The sequence below is a fragment of the Schistocerca serialis genome, chromosome 6 (genome assembly GCF_023864345.2).
Source record: "Schistocerca serialis cubense isolate TAMUIC-IGC-003099 chromosome 6, iqSchSeri2.2, whole genome shotgun sequence".
NCBI lineage: Eukaryota > Metazoa > Arthropoda > Insecta > Orthoptera > Acrididae > Schistocerca > Schistocerca serialis.
In genome coordinates, this window is record NC_064643.1 from 208,346,643 (window position 1) to 208,369,059 (window position 22,417).

The following is a 22,417-nucleotide window of genomic DNA, read 5'->3' on the forward strand; positions in this document are numbered from 1 at the left end:
AAACTCTAGCTTTCACAACAAACGGTTGTTTCATCAGGAAAGAGGAAAGGAGAGGGAGAGACGAAAGGATGTGGGTTTTAAGGGAGAGGGTAAGGAGTCATTCCAATCCCGGGAGCGGAAAGACTTACCTTAGGGGGGAAAAAAGGACAGGTATACACTCACATATCCATCCGCACATACACAGAAACAAGCAGACATTTGTAAAGGCAAACTCTTTGCCTTTCGTCTTTCCCCCTCCTTCCCTCTTTCCTGATAAAGCAACCGTTTGTTGCGAAAGCTTGAATTTTGTGTGTATGTTTGTGTTTGTTTGTGTGTCTATCGACCTGCCAGTGCTTTTGTTTGGTAAGTCTCATCATCTTTGTTTTTAGATATATTTTTCCGACGTGGAATGTTTCCCTCTATTTTTATATAAAATAGAGGGAAACATTCCACATGGGAAAAATATATCTAAAAACAAAGATGATGAGACTTAAGCAAACACAAACATACACACAAAATTCGAGCTTTCGCAACCTCTGGTTGCTTCGTCAGGAAAGAGGGAAGGAGAGGGAAAGATGAAAGGATGTGGGTTTTATGGGAGAGGGTAAGGAGTCATTCCAATCCCGGGAGCGGAAAGACTTACCTTAGGGGGGAAAAAAGGACAGGTATACACTCGCACACACACACATATCCATCCGCACATACACAGACACAAGCAGACATATTTAAAGACAAAGAGATGAGGCAACAGTTTGTTGCGAAAGCTTGAATTTTGTGTGTTTGTGTGTGTTAGTTTGTGTGTCTATCGACCTGCCAGCGCTTTCGTATGGTAAGTCACATCATCTTTGTTTTTAAATATATTTTTCCCGCGTGGAATGTTTCCCTCTATTATATATACAAACTCTTTGTCTTTAAATATGTCTGCTTGTGTCTGTATATGTGTGGATGGATATGTGTGTGTGTGCACGAGTGTATACCCGTCCTTTTTTCCCCCTAAGGTAAGTCTTTCCGCTCCCGGGATTGGAATGACTCCTTACCCACTCCCTTAAAACCCATATCCTTTCGGCTTTCCCTCTCCTTCCCTCTTTCCTGATGAGGCAACAGTTTGTTGCGAAAGCTTGAATTTTTTGTGTATGTTTGTGTTCATTTGTATGTTGTCGACCTGCCAGCACTTTCATTTGGTAAGTCACATCATCTTTGTTTTTAGATATATTTTTCCTACATGGAATGTTTCCCTTTCAAAAATTATTTTGGTATTTTTAACGTGTAATTGTCTTCCCCATTAGTAATATATATATATATATAATGATATCAATATAATGGAAGGAAACATTCCACGTGGGAAAAATTATATATAAAAACAAAGATGAGGTGACTTACCGAACAAAAGCGCTGGCAGGTCGATAGACACACAAACAAACACAAACATACACACAAAATTCAAGCTTTCGCAACAAACTGTTGCCTCATCAGGAAAGAGGGAAGGAGAGGGGAAGACGAAAGGAAGTGGGTTTTAAGGGAGAGGGTAAGGAGTCATTCCAATCCCGGGAGCGGAAAGACTTACCTTAGGGGGAAAAAAGGACAGGTATACACTCGCACACACGCACATATCCATCCACACATACAGACACAAGCAGACATATTTAAAGACTGCTTGTCTGCTTGTGTCTGTATGTGTGGATGGATATGTGCGTGTGTGCGAGTGTATACCTGTCCTTTTTTCCCCCTAAGGTAAGTCTTTCCGCTCCCGGGATTGGAATGACTCCTTACCCTCTCCCTTAAAACCCACTTCCTTTCGTCTTCCCCTCTCCTTCCCTCTTTCCTGATGAGGCAACAGTTTGTTGCGAAAGCTTGAATTTTGTGTGTATGTTTGTGTTTGTTTGTGTGTCTATCGACCTGCCAGCGCTTTTGTTCGGTAAGTCACCTCATCTTTGTTTTATATATATATATATATATATATATATATATATATATATATATATATATGTCTGCTTGTGTCTGTGTATGTGTGGATGGATATGTGTGTGTGTGCGAGTGTATACCTGTCCTTTTTTCCCCCTAAGGTAAGTCTTTCCTCTCCCGGGATTGGAATGACTCCTTACCCTCTCCCTTAAAACCCGTATCCTTTTGTCTTTCCTTCTCCTTCCCTCTTTCCTGACGAGGCAACCATTGGTTGCGAAAGCTAGAATTTTGTGTGTATGTTTGTGTTTGTTTGTGTGTCTGTCGACCTGCCAGCGCTTTTGTTTGGTAAGTTTCATCATCTTTCTTTTTAGATATATTTTTCCCACGTGGAATGTTTCCCTCTATTATATTCATATGTATATATATATATATATATATATATATATATATATATATATATATAATGGAAGGAAACATTCCACGTGGGAAAAATTATATATAAATACAAAGATGAGGTGACTTACCGAACAAAAACGCTGGCAGGTCGATAGACACACAAACATACACACAAAATTCAAGCTTTCGCAACAAATTGTTGCCTCATCAGGAAAGAGGGAAGGAGAGGGGAAGACGAAAGGAAGTGGGTTTTAAAGGAGAGGGTAAGGAGTCATTCCAATCCCGGGAGCGGAAAGACTTACCTTAGGGGGAAAAAAGGACAGGTATACACTCGCACACACGCACATATCCATCCACACATACAGACACAAGCAGACATATTTAAAGCTTTAAATATGTCTGCTTGTGTCTGTATGTGTGGATGGATATGTGCGTGTGTATACCTGTCCTTTTTTCCCCCTAAGGTAAGTCTTTCCGCTCCCGGGATTGGAATGACTCCTTACCCTCTCCTTTAAAACCCACTTCCTTTCGTCTTCCCCTCTCCTTCCCTCTTTCCTGATGAGGCAACAATTTGTTGCGAAAGCTTGAATTTTGTGTGTATGTTTGTGTTTGTTTGTGTGTCTATCGACCTGCCAGCGTTTTTGTTCGGTAAGTCACCTCATCTTTGTATTTTTATATATATATATATAATTTCCCACGTGGAATGTTTCCTTCCATTATATATATATATATATATATATATATATATATATATATATATATATATAGAGAGAGAGAGAGAGAGAGAGAGAGAGAGAGAGAGAGAGAGAAACATTCCACGTGGGAAAAATATATCTAAAAACAAAGATGATGAGACTTACCAAACAAAAGTGCTGGCAGGTCGATAGACAACTGTTCTAGTGAATGTTCATCTAGTACTATTTTGGAGTGCACTGTAAATTAACCTTCGAAGGCCATTACTTTTTTTTTTAATATATAATTTCTGTGTGCTGATGCAAACTCTTTATTATTTGTATCAAAGATCTTGAATACCCTCATTTTTCCAATATGTTCCAAAGCTTGCTTCTGTTCAGTCCATCCAAACCATTTTCATAACCTAAGAATGCTATACGAATTTCCAGGTCGTATTCTTGTTGTTTTTCAGTTTTAAATGGCATACAATAGTAACAAAGTCACTGCAAGATCATCCTTTTCTAAAGCCATTTTGACCCTCCATTAGGAGTGTATCAGGTAATTTTACCACTGTACTGTTAATAATTCTTAGGGTAAGCTTATAAGGTTTAGTAGGCTTATTCCTCTATAGTTTATACATACAATTCTTCCTCCATTTTTGTACACTACTATCATCTCCACTGTCTTCCGTGATTCCAGTACCACACTCACCTTCCAGCATTCATTTAAGAGATATAACTTTAATCCTCAATATTTAATGATTCCTATGTTGATTATATCAGGGCCTGCAGCTTTCGTTTTTCATCTGTTTCAGAGCCTCATGTATCTCATCAAATGTGATATCTCCTTGATATACAAGTTGGTCCCCTTCATCCCCTTTGTCACCACCTTCAGTTCATAGTTCCTAATAATTTTTCTGTGAAGTCTCTTTATCTATGACATTTATTCTTACTTGTTGTTTCATGAGTTTATAGACCACCTTTTGTCTACCACGTACATCATTTTCAATAGTTAATATAAATCTGTCCCACTGTTCTTGATGAGCTTTCCTTGCTACTGCCGTGGCCAAGTTGCACTATCATGTCTCTAATGTATTATTATCACATAGATTTATGAGGGAAGCTTTCTGTTTTTCTTTAACTATATTCTCCATTTCATCATTCCATATTCTGATACTATTCTTCTTTCTGGGTTTCTTCCTTTTTCCTACAGCATTCACCCCAGCTCTGTTAATGCATGACTTGATGTTTCCTCATTCTGTGTTTACACTGTTGTGTGGGACTTTGTTCTGGAGATACTGTGCAAATCATCATCGGTACTGATGTTTTATACTTCTTCTTGTAATAGATATACTTTAAAAGCTGCTTCTTTGGTATTGTGTAATTTATTTATTTATTTATTTATTTTTTATTTATTTCAGCAAGCCAACAGATTTATATTTGCTATAATAAGATGGTAGTCTGAGTTCATACCACTCCCTCTGCAGACTCTTGTATGTTGGACAAGTGATCTAACTTCTCTGTTTACTATAAAATAATAAAAAAATGAAATTGAAGATGAGATTTAAAAACTAAAATTATTCATGAAAAATCATTTTTATAACAGAAAGTAAATATTTACAAGCAATATATTATTTATATAAATATTTACTTTACTAAATTTAATTTATTTATATAAATATTTACAAACAATAACATTCTTCCACAGCATTTGTAAGGGTAATTTATTTGATCTAAACAGTCATACAACAGATACAAACGTTCACTGTCATAGAAACAGAGATTAAATTAATTCATAGCCAGAACACAACTGAGAAATTATTAAAACAATTTGTCCAATTACATGATCTGTTTAAGTGGAGACTTCTTTCTCAATATTCTTTTGACCACAGGAATCAGTTCGTACAGTGAACTATGAAATGGAGGCAGGCCTGCCTTCTCAGTGCAGTTCTGCAAATCTCACTGTGCCCCTAATTATAAACGGTGTGTGGCTTGTGTGTGCTGTTCAGCCTGTCAATGTGTCTCGAAGGCTCATTTGGAGCTCAGAACATGGTACTGCATGCATTTTCAGCTTGGAAATCTGCTGACCAATTTGACCTACATCAACAGGATGTCTTTCAAACAATCAGATTTATGAGACATGAAACACTGATGCTCAACATCATGGTGATCACTCATGGTTAACAACACAACCTGAAGACTGCTACCTACAAATTATGGCTCCTATATTCCCTAAGAAGACAAAAGAAGAAGAAGAAGAAGAAGAAGAAGAAGAAGCAATGTGCCACCTCTTTGGAGAGAACTGGGAGGGCTGTGTTGACCTGGACAATACAAACCCTCTCCACAAGATCAATCTGACCATTAGGCACCCATTATGAACAACACTGCAAAACTTCCTGTACAATGAAGGTGTGCAAGGAAACACCCAGAATGGAATCTGGGTCAATGGCATTGGGTTCTCTTCACTTATATGAGTACAGGATTTATTTTACATTGATGATATTGCACAAGAGTGTTGAAGTGGCCAGGTAAGGTATCAATGCATAGCTTAGACACGTAATCCCACAGGTTTGGCAGACTGTGGATCAGCGATGTTTTGGCCAATATCTTGTACTGACGTCAGTTGCATCTCATCAGTTCCATGAATAGTTTGACTGCTGTGGAGTAATAGCACAGGATTCTCCAACCCATTCTCTAATCCTACAGGCAGCATTTCAGTGGTAAGTATAATTTGCAAGACAATGAGGCACAAGCACACCCGCCCATCTCGAGAACACCTTCTTCAGCAGGCAGGAATTAACCTAATGGTATGGAATCGATATCTGCTAACATGAACAGGACTGAGAATGTTTAGGATCAACTGAAATTTGCAATATGCCATCATAGAAACTTTCTTCACACACTGGCCAACTTCAGGAGGTCTTTAATCAGAGAGTAGGACAGATTTGAGCTGCAGTATATCGACCATCTTTGGACAGAAATTTTCAAGCATGGTACAGTAAAGAGGGTGAATCAGTGTGACACTGAATGTTACCCAACAGCTGATTTTGAATTTGCATATGTACAAAGACGTGCACTTTGTTTTAGTTATTGTTTTGTTTTACTGAGCAGCTTTTTTAACCCTCGAGTGCGTGTGCTATTTTTCATAACATGAGCAGCACACGGTGTACTTTGTACACATGTAAAGAATAGCTGTCTTCATGTAACCAAGGTAAACATGTATGAGAAAAATCACAGTTTAATTTTAGTTCAATTAAACAATGGTGAAATAAACTTGCATTATATGTGCTAAATCACTCATTAATTAAACAATAATAATCAAATAACCTATCATTCCATCACTCTGTTGCCACAAACAAGTGTTATGACACAATAATGATCCACTCAAAGCATTCAACAGCACAGCTGCATCAGATCTCTGCCAACCACTTGGTTGATTACTAATTATCTTATAGATAACTGCCTCATTGTGGGATTGTGCTGCTAGCTCACAGGATCTGGGTCATTTTCTTGCATGGATCACAAAGTTTTTCTGACCTAGCTCGCTGTTTATTATAGTTTACTGCTGCTCACTCAGAAGTGTAAGAGCACAACTCATCACTGTGAAAGCTGCTGCAGTAATCAAGGAATAGGTATGGGCTCGCTATTGTAAAACAACAATGGAATGGTACAAAAAAAAGTTTTTGTAATTGGTGCATGCTATACACAGACCACCTCCTTGAGGTTAATACTATGGTTTCTTATCAGAGAAACATTTTCTTTAAGCTCAATGTATGTAGTTTTGTAAGACACTTCATTTACATAATGACCAGCACAGGTGCTTCTTAGTTGGGTTAAAATCAAGCTGCATTTTTCTTCTCCTTAATGCTGTTCTGGTAACTAAGAGAATTAGCATAATCAACATTTTCATTTCAAACCACAGTGGCTTACATTGATTTTATGGACTCATTCCAAAAAGCCAGGTAGCCTTGGACATATTTGTAATAGCTACATACTTAATCAACTTGTGAAATGCCATCACCATCTGGGTAAAATGCACAGATTTAAATGAACCAAATGTGTTCTGTGTTATGGCACAGGAATAGAAGAGCAGCTCTGGTATTTTTTTATGAAACAAAGGGAAAGTAAGTCTCCTGATCCTAAATGGATTTGTGCAATCACTTCAGGAAGCTATCAAAGAATTGTGTCACACTTTACAAAATTTTTAAATGAATCACTTCATCAAGATCAGATTCCCTAAATTTGGAAGGTCATGACTGTAAGAATATATCAGCCATTTTGTCTGTCAAAACGCCAAATACTCCAAACACACACACATTTTCCTGTACTTCTCAAGAGATTTAAACAATGGAAAATCTAGCACAGACCGAATAATGAATACAATGAAAACTGTTACTCGCCATATAAAGAACATGTTGAGTCACAGATAGGCACAGCAAAAAGACTGCTATACACATGATCTTTCTGCCAACACATCTCAGTGGTCAAAGAAAGTGGTCAGGCATGGGAGATGTGCTTGTCTGAATGTGTGTGTGTTTCCTTCTTTAGAAGGTGGCCTTTTGTTGGAAGCTTAGATGTATAGCTGTCTTTTGGTGTGTCTGTCTGCCATGCAATGTCTCCTCTACATGACGAGTAGCAATCTAACATTTTAACATATTTGTCTTAACATATTTGACAGACAAAATGGACGATATCTTTCTACAGCAGTGAGAGCTTTATTTGCCATCTCCCCCAATTTTTTTAATTTCATGAATTACCAAACTCCAGACTTACAAAATCTGATCTTGATGAAGTGATTCATTTATCAAATTTGTCAATTATGTTCGACAGCTGCCCGAAATGACTGAATAAAACCAGTTTGGACCAGGATACTTATTTTTCTTAAAGATCAGAGTTGCTCTTCTGATATCCTACCGTACCAAAACACACATTTGGTTCATCCAACACTGCTGCACTTTTACACAGATGGTGGAGATATTTTACAAGCTAATTAAGTGCGTGCCTATTATGAATACCCAAAGTAAGCATAGTTCACAGAATACACCCACTAAATACACCATATTTTAATCATATTAAACACTTCTTGAACTAGATGGAGCACACATATTTTCTTGTAATACAAAACCAAATGAAGAGAATTACAACTTTGCTACTGTTTGGAAATAACATAAATATGTTTGAAAATAAAATGAATAGAGGAAAATCATTTAACAATACCCCTTTTCCCAATCCCAGTGGCTGCACTGCTAAATAGCCTGGAGGGAGATTAACTGCAACTGGAAGTATTTGGTCTTCAACGTTTAACCTGCAATAAGAATTCTGTGTAGCACTTGAGACACACTAGGAAGACAAGAACACATCAATTGCACAAATGACACCGCTTTACACTGAAATAACAATTAACTTTTTAAGTCAAACCACAATACAAATAATGAAAATGATACCTCATGCATTTTATAAAGAAATGACAGAAGTTAAGAACACAAACAATTTCTCAATATTAAGCAGATACAGGAAGTGACAACATACAATAATAAAGTCACCTTTGTAGGTTTTCAGAAGAAACAAAATAGCAAGTGCAAAAGAATCTTCACTAAGGAATAGAGGAAATAGAGTGAAAGAATAAAAAAATATTGAGGTCAAAGAGAAAGAAACGCCACTGGACTAAGACATAATAAGTAATTGTTTACGTGGTGCATAGATTGCGAGATGCCATAAAAATCAGACAATGCAAATAAGAGCACAAGAGAATGGGCTTTCCATTCACAAAATATGTGAAAAAAGATGCTATTGTGACAAAATGTTTCTGTTCAATTGCACAGGAAGCAATAAGTTGTGTGATGCTTAACCACAAACTTACACAGTTCTATGTTTGATGACAGTCTTTTCACTAAATAGGTTTAATTTACTAACTGCTTCCAAAGCAAATGGTACTACTCAACTCTTCATAGGGGAATACAATGTGGAATTCCCCGACAAAATATAGCTCACTATAAACTTATATTACAGTAAGTCATTCAGGCAGTCAGATTCAATTTTATATTACAACTGTTTTCTATTTTTCACTTATTTATATGAAATAGGATGAACTGTTACTTGCCACGTAGAGAAGACATTAAGTGGCACAAAAGAATATTTAAAAAAAAAATATTATTTGGTATTATTAGCTATCACACCAAGGAGATTTGGAAAGAATAGTGAAAAGAGTATTTCTCATTTCAGGGCACAACAAAAGGTAGCTGAAGCCCTGACGGAGTACCTGATTCAGTTGCTGCAGTCATGGGTCATACTGAGTCACAAGGAGAGTGCTCCTTTGCGACTGGTCAGTGGGTATGTGGAGGATGGTAGATGAACAAAGAGATAAGGTGTGGGATCCCTTGTTTCTGGCCAAGATGGGGAGGGTAATTTCGGACTATGAAGGCCTCTGTGAGACTCTTGATATATTCAGAAGGATATGGCTTATCTCTGCAGGTATGATGACCACAGGTAACTATTTATTGAAGGCTTCTTGGTGTGAAATGAGTAGCAGCTGTTGAAGTGGAGATATTGCTGGTGGTTGGTAGGTTTGATATGAATGGAAATTGAGGAAGGTGACTTGTTGGATTCAGGAGGGCCAGTGAAGCAAAAGGAGGGAGATGATGTTGAGGTTTTGGAGGAATGAGGATAGTGTCCTCATCCTTGGTCCAGGTCATGATGATGTCATCAATAAATTTGAACAAAGATTTTGAATGGTTAAAAAGGGTTCATCTAGAATTTAGATGGTCCATGAATGGGTTAGTATAGGTTTGTGCCATTTAGGTGCCCATGACTGTACCATAGACTTGTGATGCCTTCAAAGGAGTAGTAACTGTATTTGAGAATATATTTGGTCAGGGTGACCAGGAAGGAAGTTGTAGGTTTGGAGTAAATCACGCACTCGGAGAAGTAATGTTCAAAGGAGGCAAGGCCATGGGCATTGCGATATTAGTGTAGAGGGAGGTGGCACCAACAGTGATAAGAAGGCAACAGCTGTTACAGGGATAAGTGTGGAGAGTTGGTTGACAAAATGGTTAGTGTCTTATATAAGACACACAGTATTCTGCCACCCGTTCAACTTGTGCTATATCCTTATCCCTCGTTACTTTGTCCCTGCTGCCAAGTCCTTGCTTCATGGCTCATATCCTTGCAACAGACATAGATGCAAGACCTATCCCATACATCCTCTTACTACCACCTACTCCATTCCTGTCTCAGCATTTCCTACGCCATCAAAGGCCACCTTTGGAAGCAGCCATGTAGGCTGCCAACTTAGCTGCAACCACTGTGTAGTATTCTACATGAACATGGACACTGACAAGCTGTCTGTCCACATGAATGGCCACTGTGAAACTGTGGCCAAGCTCTTTCCCCTTTCCCCCAGCATTCTCTCTCAATGCTACACCCAGTAGCCGACCATCCTGTCTCTACTAGCCCTCTGCACACTCCCAAAGGCACCTTTCCCTTCCTTCCCTCTTGCCCTGAAATCCCTCCTATCCTTGCCCCATGCTTCTTCTATACTCCCACTATCCACCTCAGCTGAGATTGCTGCGCACCACAGTTGGGACTCAGCACCCATAGACAACAGTGGTTATGTGTATTTGAGTTGCATGTATGTGTGTTTCTAGATCTGGCAAATGACCTGGTCGGATAGCCTATGATATCAAACCTTTTAAATGCCCCTGTCTGCCACACAATGCATCCTCCATGTAGTGAGCAGTGATCTATCTTAACTCATATTTTTTTTTATTCCATCCTGGATTTACCATAATTTAATTACAGATATGTATATTAATTAATGTTTGGTACAATCTACATATTGCAGTTTAACACTGAGTTTAAACCAATAGTGAACCAGTCTGAATTTTAATAATACCTTACCATTGCTTATTAAAAAGGGCAACCAAGAATATATACTGGATAATATATACTTCTATATAAAGACAAGTCGGTGTTTTACTATTGCTTCCAAAAATCTCAAAAAGTTATTACACCAAATTTTTACACATCACTCTAATAAATATTCAGAGGGATATAGACCACATATTTTTAATACACATATATGCACATAATATATAAATATACAGTAAAATCCCCTTTTTATGATTTTCAGTGGACGGACCCAAAAAAGTGTAAAATGCATGAAAGTGTAAAATGCATTAAAGTATAAGAAAAACAACAACTGAAAATGAATAAATTACTCTTATTCTCATTCCCTTTATATCGTTCAAAATATGAAATTACAGCAATTTAAGTCTACCCTCTTTAAAAAATATCTGAAATAACTAACTGTCTTTGTTTCTTTCTAACAGCAATCAGCTCTACTTATCTGTCCACAGCACACAAAGCATCAAATGCATTATCACCACCTGATCCTCTACCAATGCACTGCCTCAAAATGTTAATAGTTTCCATAGCTTATCTTCTGCTAGGAACAACTGGTTCCTGATCATCATCTTCATGATCCTCTTCACCAATCTCCACTCTCTTTCCTTCTTCAAAATGTTTGGTAATAATGTTATCTACTGTTGACACACAGACATATTTTTAAAACATAGATGACATGCCTGTCACAGAAAAATCAATAGGTAACATACATCTTCTTCCAGTGGTTCCTGTGTGTTCCCTGTGAACTTAAATACTGCTTTCATGAAACAGTTAGAAATAGTGAAAGGAGTCACACCCATCTATGCTTTGGCTACATAATGCACAGCATCCAAAAGTTATACGATCATAGATTTTGGGTCCATCCCATTATCGTGCATAAACATAGCCTTCTGGACTAACATTTTTCTATATTTCCACTTAAATGAATGGATGATTCCCAGATCTAACAGCTGAATCTCACCCATACAACTGGGAGGCAGGAACACTACCTCAATGTTTCTGGGCTGCAGAATGTCAGGGTGTGTTGAACACTTGTCAAGCAGCAGCATTATTTTCCTATTTTTTGCCCCCATTTCAGCATCCAGTACATGCATGGTGGATGTGAAGATGGAAATGGTTATCCACTCAATTCTCAGGGTGTTGCCATCAAGTAGAATTCCCAATGCTCTCATGCTAACAAACCACTCTGCACCCAGTGAGTTTATCCAAACGATCATACACTAATGGCTGAATGTATTTCTGTTTTTTTTTTTTTTCACCAATTGAACTCAAGATCCAGCATTTGAATCTACACACTGTAGAATCCTCATTTTTTTTTTTCCTCCACAAATACATTTCCTATCTTTTCTTATCATTTCACTCGTACTCACTGATTCAAGCCCGTACAGCATATTACTTGGGTGTGGGTGTGCTTATTATTACCAATACAGTACTATTTTTTTAGTTCATTGTAAGAATTACAGCTCGCTTATTGCGTTCAAACAAACAGTCATTATATGGAAAAGGCTGGTTATAAATATAACAAATACTGTTAGTGAAATTTAATCTAATGGCGCATTTTGTTTCAGAATTCTTCATTAAAATATGCAGTAACTATTTTTTATTTTTTAACAACAAAAAGACTTCTTACTTAGTTCTTTTCGTGACATGCTGACATGATTGGAACTTCTTCTGTTGACTGTCTTCTGTTTTCAACTGTGGCAAATTAAACTGTCCAATGATAATGACTCATAAAGTAGCAACTTTCATTATGTTACAACAGATGTAATTTAATTTCACACTCATTTATACAAGTAAACACCACTTTTGAAGAGGACTACCTCTATAATGGGCTATCAAGAATCATCGTTACTTCCACATGAAATATATACTAATCAGTACTAGGCGCGCAATCTTAGTTTGGTACAATCTCATGTCAGACAGACATTCCTATTCAATACGCTATGTAACATGATGACGATTTCTGCCCTCTTTCTCACCCAGGATGTCCCAGAGCCGAGTGACATCCTTATTGGCATCAAGCTGTAGATTTTGTGCCTATTGTTCTCTATTTACAAAGACTGCTAGCTATAGTGTTTTAACCACTATCGTGTTACAAGTTTTATTTACCACGATTTTATGATAGGTATCAATAATAAGTCTCACATTAGAATATAGATATTATTTTAATGTGGATTCACAAAAAAGCTTTTGCTCCCATGTTTTATTTACACCGTTGTACATGATCAGAATGAAGAGGGAAACCCATGTGTGCAAAATCCACAACAGCATTCCATTCACAAAAATTTTAATTAAGATTGTGTGCAAGGTTACTGACATGTGTTCATCCCTCAGATCATCTGTGAATGGAATGGATTGGTGGGGTTTCATATGACAATATCTTCATAAAAAACCATGTGATGCTACTAAAAATAGGATTACAGTAAATTCAAAAAGGCACATTAAAATTAACACTCAATGACAGCATTACCTTCCTCTATGGAGTAAAGGAGTCCAGGAATATCCCACACAAGTCTCAACTAAGCTGTCCTTCTTCTTTGATGAATCGCAAGATATGTGCAAAAATGTAAAGAGTAGATGGTGTTTGGAGTGTAGTTGTATTGGCAGTCTCATTTTCACTTCTTCATACCAAGATGGAGAAGTGTTGTGGTGAAGGACAGCACATGAAGCTTGCTGCACAAACACTGAACCTCCTGGTCTCCCATATATGCACTGCAAGAGGCAAAAGTCAACAGAAGCATGTTATCGTATACCTGATCGCCCACTTATTTAGCTGCAAGTAAAGTAGCAAGTAAATCTTTATCTCCCTATCTATGTCATGCCAATGTTTACATGCTTTTCATATCACACACACACACACACACGGGTATGATGGGTAGTCATATGGTTATAATTATTACCTCAAAAAAATAAAGTTACATATTTAATTTTTTGTTTGTTTGCATGTACATGACTGTAGTCCACACACACACATTGAAATCCCTAAAGCATTTTTTTAATGTGATAATTAAAACTTTATGACTACCCCTTGTACATAATATGTATTGTCAGTCAAAACTCTTCACATTAAAACCTAAGAAATTCACAATTTATAAATAACCGAGTTTTCTAATTTAGAGACATTTATCACTGATTTTAATTTCACAGAAAAAAAATGCTTGCCTAACATGTAGCATCAGTAGCAGATTATCGGCCATGAATGAAAGTGGACAAAAAACTTAATTTAAGGAACTAGAGGTTTCTCCATCCAACATATGGGAGAGAAGGTTGGTGCAAATGAGCTAATCAGAGATTAATCAAGAAAATTGGCCATGACCTCACATCAAAAAACACAGATAGGATGAGGAAAAGACCAACAGGCAAGATCTGAATACCTGAAAAGATTTGAATACCTCACTCCTCTTCTGTAGTCCTGCTATGCACCCCAGTTGAGATTGCTACTCATCTAAGTCACGCCTCACACCCCTGTGATGACAGAGGGTATGTCTGTGTGAGCTGTGTTGTTGTGAATGAGCGTGTCTTATTACATCTGACAAAGGACACAGTCCAATAGCTTTCCAATGGGCTACTTTTAAATGTGTCTGTCCACTGCTCAAAGCTGCCTCTATTTGGTGGGTAAAAATCTATCCTAAATGAAAAGAAGAGACTGATGGGGAGCTGAAAAGGCAGACACAAGAGATGATAACAATATCCACAGCGGTACTCAAAACATACAGATCAGAATAGGAAATAGAAACAAACAGCTGTGGCAGCAGAAAAGAGGAAAAAATGTTGTTATTGCTGTACATGTGCTCAGGGAACGTGACAGAATAGTCACTGGCTTCTGCAATAGATTAATACAAGTACATGGTCAGTTACCAGCCATTTGATATCTGTTGTTGTGTAACATCCTCCTCTAGACTTTTCCGTGCATTATAGTCTTCAATTCTATGCATTCATGTTACTCCTGCATCCTTTTTAATCATCCACATTACACTTGGTCACTGTCTTGGTGTTTTCATATCTTTTCGAATCCATCAAAGAGCTTCCTTGGTCCAACTAACATCCAAATCACCTCATTTAATGTTCTGTCCACACCCATTTTATTTTCATCCTACTCGTAATTTGTGTGTGGTAATCTAGTTTATTCCCTGATCCATTTATTTGTATTCCTGTCTGTCGTAGTAATTCATAAGACACATCTATTCATTGCTCACTGGACACCCCTCAGTTTCATGTGTCACTGTTATAAACCCAAACTGTGAATAGAAACTAATTGAAAGCTTTTGCTCTCTACATAATACAATCTTCATTTAGAAAATTACATCCATTTTAATAAAAGGACTCCAAGCCACTTTTCTCTTCTGTTAATTTCTCTTCTATCCATAGAATCATTGTCTTCAACTGCTCTAAATGCTGAAATCTCAACTGCTGTAATTCTATGTGACAGTAAAACAAAATTAATTAAGAAAACAACAAAATTAATTAAGAAAACAACAAAATAATACTTTACTGAAAAGGTTACATAAGGGTAGATGTATAAATACACATAAAAAAAGAAAACTGGAAGAATTATGCAGTGAGAGGGGTTAAATATAAGTATGTAAAAGCTGGGAATATGGGCCAAAATTTAATAGGGGTTGATATAGCACTTGTGATAATCAAAAATAAAGTACATGTCCCCAATTACACTATAGGCTGCCCTTCCATCTGCAAACTGGATACTCTATGATATATGGAATAATGACAATCATATGCCACAAGTGCCAAACAGTATTGGTTATTCTTGTTTGAGGAGGAATCCATGCACTGGAGGGCAACAACCATTCTTGAGGGGATTTAGTAGCACTTCATTTTGTTTTGAAGCTTGGAAAGAGATTCACCATAGTCGGGTTGCTGGCTGCATAATACTTGCTGGCCTCACTGATCATTCTACATCTGCATATCTACATCTATATGGCAACTTTGCAATTTACACTTGAGTGCTTGCCAGAGGATTCACAGGACCATTTTCACAGAACCAGTCTCAAACTATTTCTCAACTGCTCCACTTTCAACTAGCACATGGGAAAAATGAACATCTAAATCTTTCTGTGCAAGCTCCAATTTCTCTTATTTTATTACAATGGTCTTTCCTCTTTATGTAGGTGGGAGTCCACAAAATATTTTAGCATTCGGAGGAAAAAGTTACCAACTTTCTGACAAAAATAGTTGGTCTGAAAACAAAGCAACAAAATGTACATTTGTTTTAAAAACGGCAAAGAGCTGGAGCAATCAGATGCCTAGAAATGGAGCAATCAAACCCACAAAAATGAATAATGTTTCAATTTTTTCCCATCATTTCAATTAATTTTCCACAATGCTGGTAGGGAAACTTTAAACTGTGACAAAGTAGGTTCTGCACATCACTGTTTCACTGCTAAATCATCCAATTCACTGCTTTGAATTTCCAGATGAACTAGTACTGAACCGAATCCTATCTCTTTTACAAACATCACGATGAAAAAGAGAATGCCCTAGATCACTTGAAGAGCATTCAGGGAGTCAGAGCAATTAGATAATTTCATATTTTAAATCATAAGTATTACGTTCTCCAGATGGTTCGTACTTCCACGTCATATTATACCGAACTTGTTTGGCATTTGTAGCTTAAGGACATGATCTGAAGTTCCTAAACAAAATTCTCTGGGAAAAAAAGAATGGGTCAAGAAAAACAAGAGAAGTTTCTAATTACATAAGCGAAAAAATAATTGGGAGAGGGAGGGTTGGAAGAGAAGATAATAGCAAATAGAAAATAGATAGATGCAGGCAGGTGGTTAGAACCAATCAAATGCTTCACACTGAGTTTCCAAAGCCAAATTCAGAGGTACTGGTGCTTTAAAGAAAAATTTAGCTACCTGCATAATAAAGCCTACTATATGCAACTATATGCAACAGTCTGTTCCACAATATGGTATTTTTTGTTACCCATGAAGGCTTCCATAACCAACACAGAAAGCTGAATGGCAGTTGTCTATTAGCTAGTATTCAACATGAGTCCAGTGTGTGATGAAGATATTGCAAAAGTTGAGAAATACTGAAAAAGTACTCTGCATGATCAGGGAGCAATATAGGGTGGAACATCATTTCAGAAAATGATAGGCCTGGCAAGGGAACAGACTGAACCACTTGAAGCCAGTATATCACCGTGTGATACGTGGTACAATCCTTTGTCACCTCATCTGAAGAGTCAGTAACAGTGGTGCAGACAATGATCATACTGAAAATCTGCTAATGAGCCTGGCTGATGGGGGCATAAATACAAAAACTGGAGACAGTGGACAGCTGGATGTGTATTTGCATAGTGGACATGATTAAAATATTTGTCAACATCATTGGGAAGAAGAGTATTACATACAACAAATGGCAAAAACAAAGAAAGATCATGATTTAAAAAGAAAAAAAAAACACCCTTGTGTTCTATTACACATGGAATACACATTTGGCTATGAGATGGACAGGGGAGAAATTGGCTGTATTTGCTACAAATGAACTATCCTGGCACCTGTCTTAAATAACTAAGGGAATTGACAAAACCTAAATGTATAGTCCAAACAGTGATTCACACTCTGCTTCTGTTGAATGTGAATCCAATGTCTTTAACCATTGCATTACCTTGCTCAGTAGTAAGTGACTTATGTTAAATTTTGTTGAAAGTTCCCTAAAATGCTTTTCTCCTGTGGAAGGTTTGATATTGCAAACATCTCTTTGAAGTCCATCAATGCTTAAGTTTTGGTTAATAGCCACCAACTTTACAGTACCCAATACACTCAGGAAAAGTCAGTGCAACTACAGAATGTTCCAGAGGTTGAATGTTAAAACATTTTTCATGTCCATGTCTAATCACTTCTTATAAGAATGACTCAATGAGGTTCAAAATACTTCACATTCAATGAAATCATAAGTATCCCCGTTCTCTGCAATATATATTTTGCTATCACACCACATGGTGGTGGCAAGGGCATGTATGTGATGTTCATAGTTTCAATTGGTAATACTGACAAGGTCTTAATCAATATCTTTGTATGCCAAACTTATACTCTCCTGCATCTACATCCACAAATCACTGTGACACTAATTACCCACAAACCACTGTGACACTAATTACCATGCAAGTAAAACCTGGATCTCTTCTGCTGCAATTAAATGTTTTGATTAGATCATTTTACAGTCCTTTTGAGACAAGAATATGAATATTGTCTAGTGACAAACTGAAAAGTGCTAGGAAGCTCAGAGAAACGAAACTCTTCCTCAATGATGATTTCAAAATGTAGCCTCTGGTAATCCTAGAATAATATGACAAAGGATTGTGAATGAAAATTTGGAGGTGATGTGCAATAATTATGCGAAAGTCATGGCAGCAAATAAAAAATAATGCAGTTTTTACAGCCCTAGAAAAGACAGATTTATCAAAAACGTGCAGTAATGCAAAATTAAATGAATGGTATATTATTATAACACACTGTCAAAATAAAACAGTGTATTATGAAAGACAAAAGAAGTTATAAAAATTTCTCAGTTATAAAAATTTCTCAATATAAGCTAATGAAAGGAATTTGAACTCAGAGAATCTTAAAATATGTTATGAAATACTAAACGCCTTATGCATATGACCAGTTTTGTTTAATTACATATTGGAGAACTGCCTGATATAAAAATTATTCTTTTTAAGTGTGAAAACACAAACTATGTGCTGGAACACTTTATTTAATTATGAACTGATTTTCAGCTTACAAATCCATCATCAGGTGGGCAGGATTATTAGTTTGTAGTAAGTAAATATTTGTACAATACATCACTTACTGCTTTTCATGTTTAAATATTAAATTATTCTATCACAAAGTGATACAAGAAAAGTAAATATAAAGTTTATGTTTGAAGTGTGGGTCAAATTTTTCTGCTCCTGAAGTATGTAAAGGAGAACACAATAATTCTCTCGCATCAGGTTTTGTAAATGAAGATTTTCTGCAGATGAGAAATGTGTGCCAGACTGGGATTCAGACCTGGAACTTAGCCTTTCACAGGCATGTACTTGCTGACAGAACTAGCAATCATGCACAATCTCCCCTCACAGTTCTACTTTTGACAGATCTTTCTCCTCCATTCAAAACTTCACAAAAGTTGTCTGCATATCTTGCTGCACTATCTCCCCTGGAAGAAAGGATATTTAGGAGAAACAGTTTGGTCAATCTGTTCTTTCAGGAATAGATACTATCTTCATATATAGTTAAAATAGGGCTACCTGGCCATTGTCCTTCTTGTGCGAATGCACACGCTATGCCCCAACCCGTACGGGACTTGGTAGATTAATCTGCCACGAGTAATGAATGTGATGGGCAAACATCTATTAGGCGTACTACAAACGTAGTGGTGTGGACATGTTGGGAATGTGGGTCTCACGGGGAGCATGCAAGGGATAAGTCCCTGCAAGCGCACTATCCTCTGTGCTGTCGGTGGCTCAGATGGACAGAGGGTCTGCCATGTAAGCAGGAGATCCCGGGTTCGAGTCCCGGTCGGGGCACACATTTTTCAACATGTCCCCAATGACGTATATCAACGCCTGTTTGCAGCTAGGGTGTTGATTTAATTATCATTTCATTCTAGAGAAGCTGCACGGTCATCAATGGTATCTGTTCTTTCGGGAACAGATACTATCTTCATATATGGTCAAAATGTCTCTAACCAGTACATGCTCTCGGAAGCCACAGCTTTCAGCAATTCCAACAGAAACCCAAAAAAAGTAGATCACTGCACTCCCAGCCCTCTTCAAAGAACTTGGAGCTTAGGGAAGGGTGATGTGAGGGTCACTCAGAATCTACACAATGAAGGATCCACCAATTCCGAGGAGAAAGAGCAGCTCTCCTTTCACCATTAGGGAACAGTCTACAAATAAATCAGGGGGACAACTAGAGAAATCAGGGTGGTCCTGTCTTCTGTCAGCACATTCATAGGACACATGAAAGAAGTATTCCTTCATTCCCACATGCTATGTACTCTTGGTACCAATTCATCTGGCCAACATCAAACAAATTACAGTAAAGTATCTGTCATGAATATGATCTCAATCCTACCGCACAAGTATACATGGTAAATTTATCTGCTCCAATGCCAACTCCCTAAGGGTACTCTGCCAAGGATCTTCTTTGTCATGAAAAGCTCTGAAATAGATTTTCTCCCATTAAGTATCCCCTCCAACTGGCCTACACAGTCATCCTCCTAACATTCACAAGATCCTTGTATAACCATATGATATTTGCAGACCTACATACCTATTCCAAGAATCCTCTCTTGACAAATTATTCTACTGATCCATATGGAGCATAGGAGAGGGTCCGCAACATCTGGTCGAGCCCAAGATGTAGAATGTCACAGGAACTGTGATAGTTTCCTGTCATCAGTTTCCTCCCTGTGCAACAACTGTCCTAAGCACTGCATGTCATAGATGAAAGGCTGCCAAATGAGCTCAACCTCTAGTAACTCGCACTGTCCAGATGCAGACAGGTTTGTCACAAAGTCACTAACCTCACTGGTAGACTGGCTATCCAGTACTGCCATCTCATGTGCATACTAGGTGAAGTCTTGTGTTATCCCAGCAATGACGAAATGGCTTTCGACGTGTGTGAACCACAGTAACACACAATCTGTCCAAAGAGCTAGTGCATTAAATGCCATTTCGGTCACTTGTGCTGCTGGCACAGTCCCAGGAGGCGGCAGCTGGTAATAAGATTTGTCAGACTTGCATCTGCCAGTATAGGCAGAATAATGCCTCGGGTGCAGGTAGAGCTGGTGGTGGTCACTGACATGGGGCGATGCCGGGATGCCCTAACACTCGCTTGTAGTTACATGATAGGACATCCCTCTGCTTCCAGTCAAGTACACAGCTACTCCTGGTGTCACTATTGCAGTGTGGTCATGCTTCCCACATACTGCCACTGCTGATAGCACAGCAGCAGCTGCTGCTGTTGAATCTCTTGTTGCTGGTGCCATTACTTTTGCTGTAGTTGTTCAATTCTGTTGTTGTTGTTGTTGTTGTTGTTGTAAATACTCCATGGTACTTTTATTAGGGTCTGGACTTTGTAGGTACTATTAAGTGTACACTGCATCTAAATATACAACTTGTTATTGGCCTGTACAACAATAAAATAAGTAACTCTGATCACATAATTTACTCCAATCCTTGCACTGCGTGAGGTAGCAATGTACTGTCTGCTGAATAATGTGGTCTTTCCAGCATTGATCGTTTGCAACATTGTCAACGGAGAGGTGTGGAGTGATTTGTCAGCTGAGGTCGCAACACATTATTTATCAGCTAATATTTATTCAGTGCACAGCTTACTGTACAGAGATGACCACCATCACATTGGCAGAACATTTGAAAGGACAGAGACGAATTGTCCTACCTTGTGGATGTCAAATACCTAGTTATTGAACATGTGCTATTATCATACTATCATACACTATGCACCATGGACCATGGTATAGCACTTATATAAACTGGGTGGTAATGAGTGGGTCACTGGCTCTGTTCTCATCTCCTACAATTATTTACCAATTATCATTTTCTGGTTTCTGAAACTTACTTATTTATAGGATTTTGCAAATGCTGGAAGATTTCTGCATATGTCTAAACAGGAGCACTCTCTGCTGAGGTAGGATCTTCAGCACCACTTGTACTTTTGAGCATGCTTTCAGTCTGAAGTGTTAGATTTTGTTGATGATCCTACTCATGTAACTGGTACTTGAATCTTAATTCCATATGACATAGTTTGGTGGAGACACTGAGTATCTCAGGTGTCAACATCACATGGTTTCAATAAGATTCTGCAAAAACAATTGTCATCATGGGCAGAAATCCAAACATGAAAAGTACATTCCTCCTACAGTCCACATTTTCAAGATATGAATGGATACAAAAGCACTTTTGAGCCAGATGAACATAAAGGATCCAGCAGTGTCTTTCAGGATACATTGGCCAGGATCCAACAAAAAGGCTACAGGGATTTGACCGTGTTGCTAAACACAACCAGTAGGATGACATGATACTTGCTAAAATCTACTTTTACTTGGATAGTATAGCCCAGCCATGGTTTGAAAGAAATGAGGAAACGTTCGAGAGCTAGGCAAATTTTAGACAGAAATAATGGAAACATTTGGCAATAACTAGCAGAAGGTAACTGAAAATGAGTCAGATGCCAGGGGGAGACAACACTGTCACCTATACTGAAAGGTTCACCACTGTGTCACACAGAAAATCCAAATATGACAGTAGCTGACAAAGATTTACACCTAATGGAGTGTGTGCTGGAGGCCAAGTGCTGCTTTTGAGATGTGTCATGTATTACCATAACAAAAGACTTCTTCAAGAGGTATCACCAAATCAACATAATGCAATAGAAAAGAGTGCACAAAAGACATATGACAGAATTATGAAATGTGGTACCAATGTCAGTCAAAGATGACCAGGACCTCACACTCCTAATATGGCAAACAGTAAGGGAAGAAATAGTAAGATTTATGACACCTGATAAGGGGAGTTTGAATGCCCTATC

General features: G+C 37.8%; 1 protein-coding gene across 1 annotated transcript in view; it reads right to left on the bottom strand.

Annotated features, from left to right (window-relative positions):
• LOC126483634 (dedicator of cytokinesis protein 9) overlaps positions 1-22,417 on the bottom strand; it is a 344,753-nt gene that overhangs the window by 201,205 nt on the left and 121,131 nt on the right. The window contains exons 15-16 of the mRNA XM_050106687.1: positions 13,321-13,562; positions 8,166-8,253 (exon numbers count right to left, since the gene is read on the bottom strand). Of these exons, the coding sequence (XP_049962644.1) occupies positions 8,166-8,253; positions 13,321-13,562 (330 nt within the window). The remainder of the gene's footprint in view (positions 1-8,165; positions 8,254-13,320; positions 13,563-22,417) is intronic.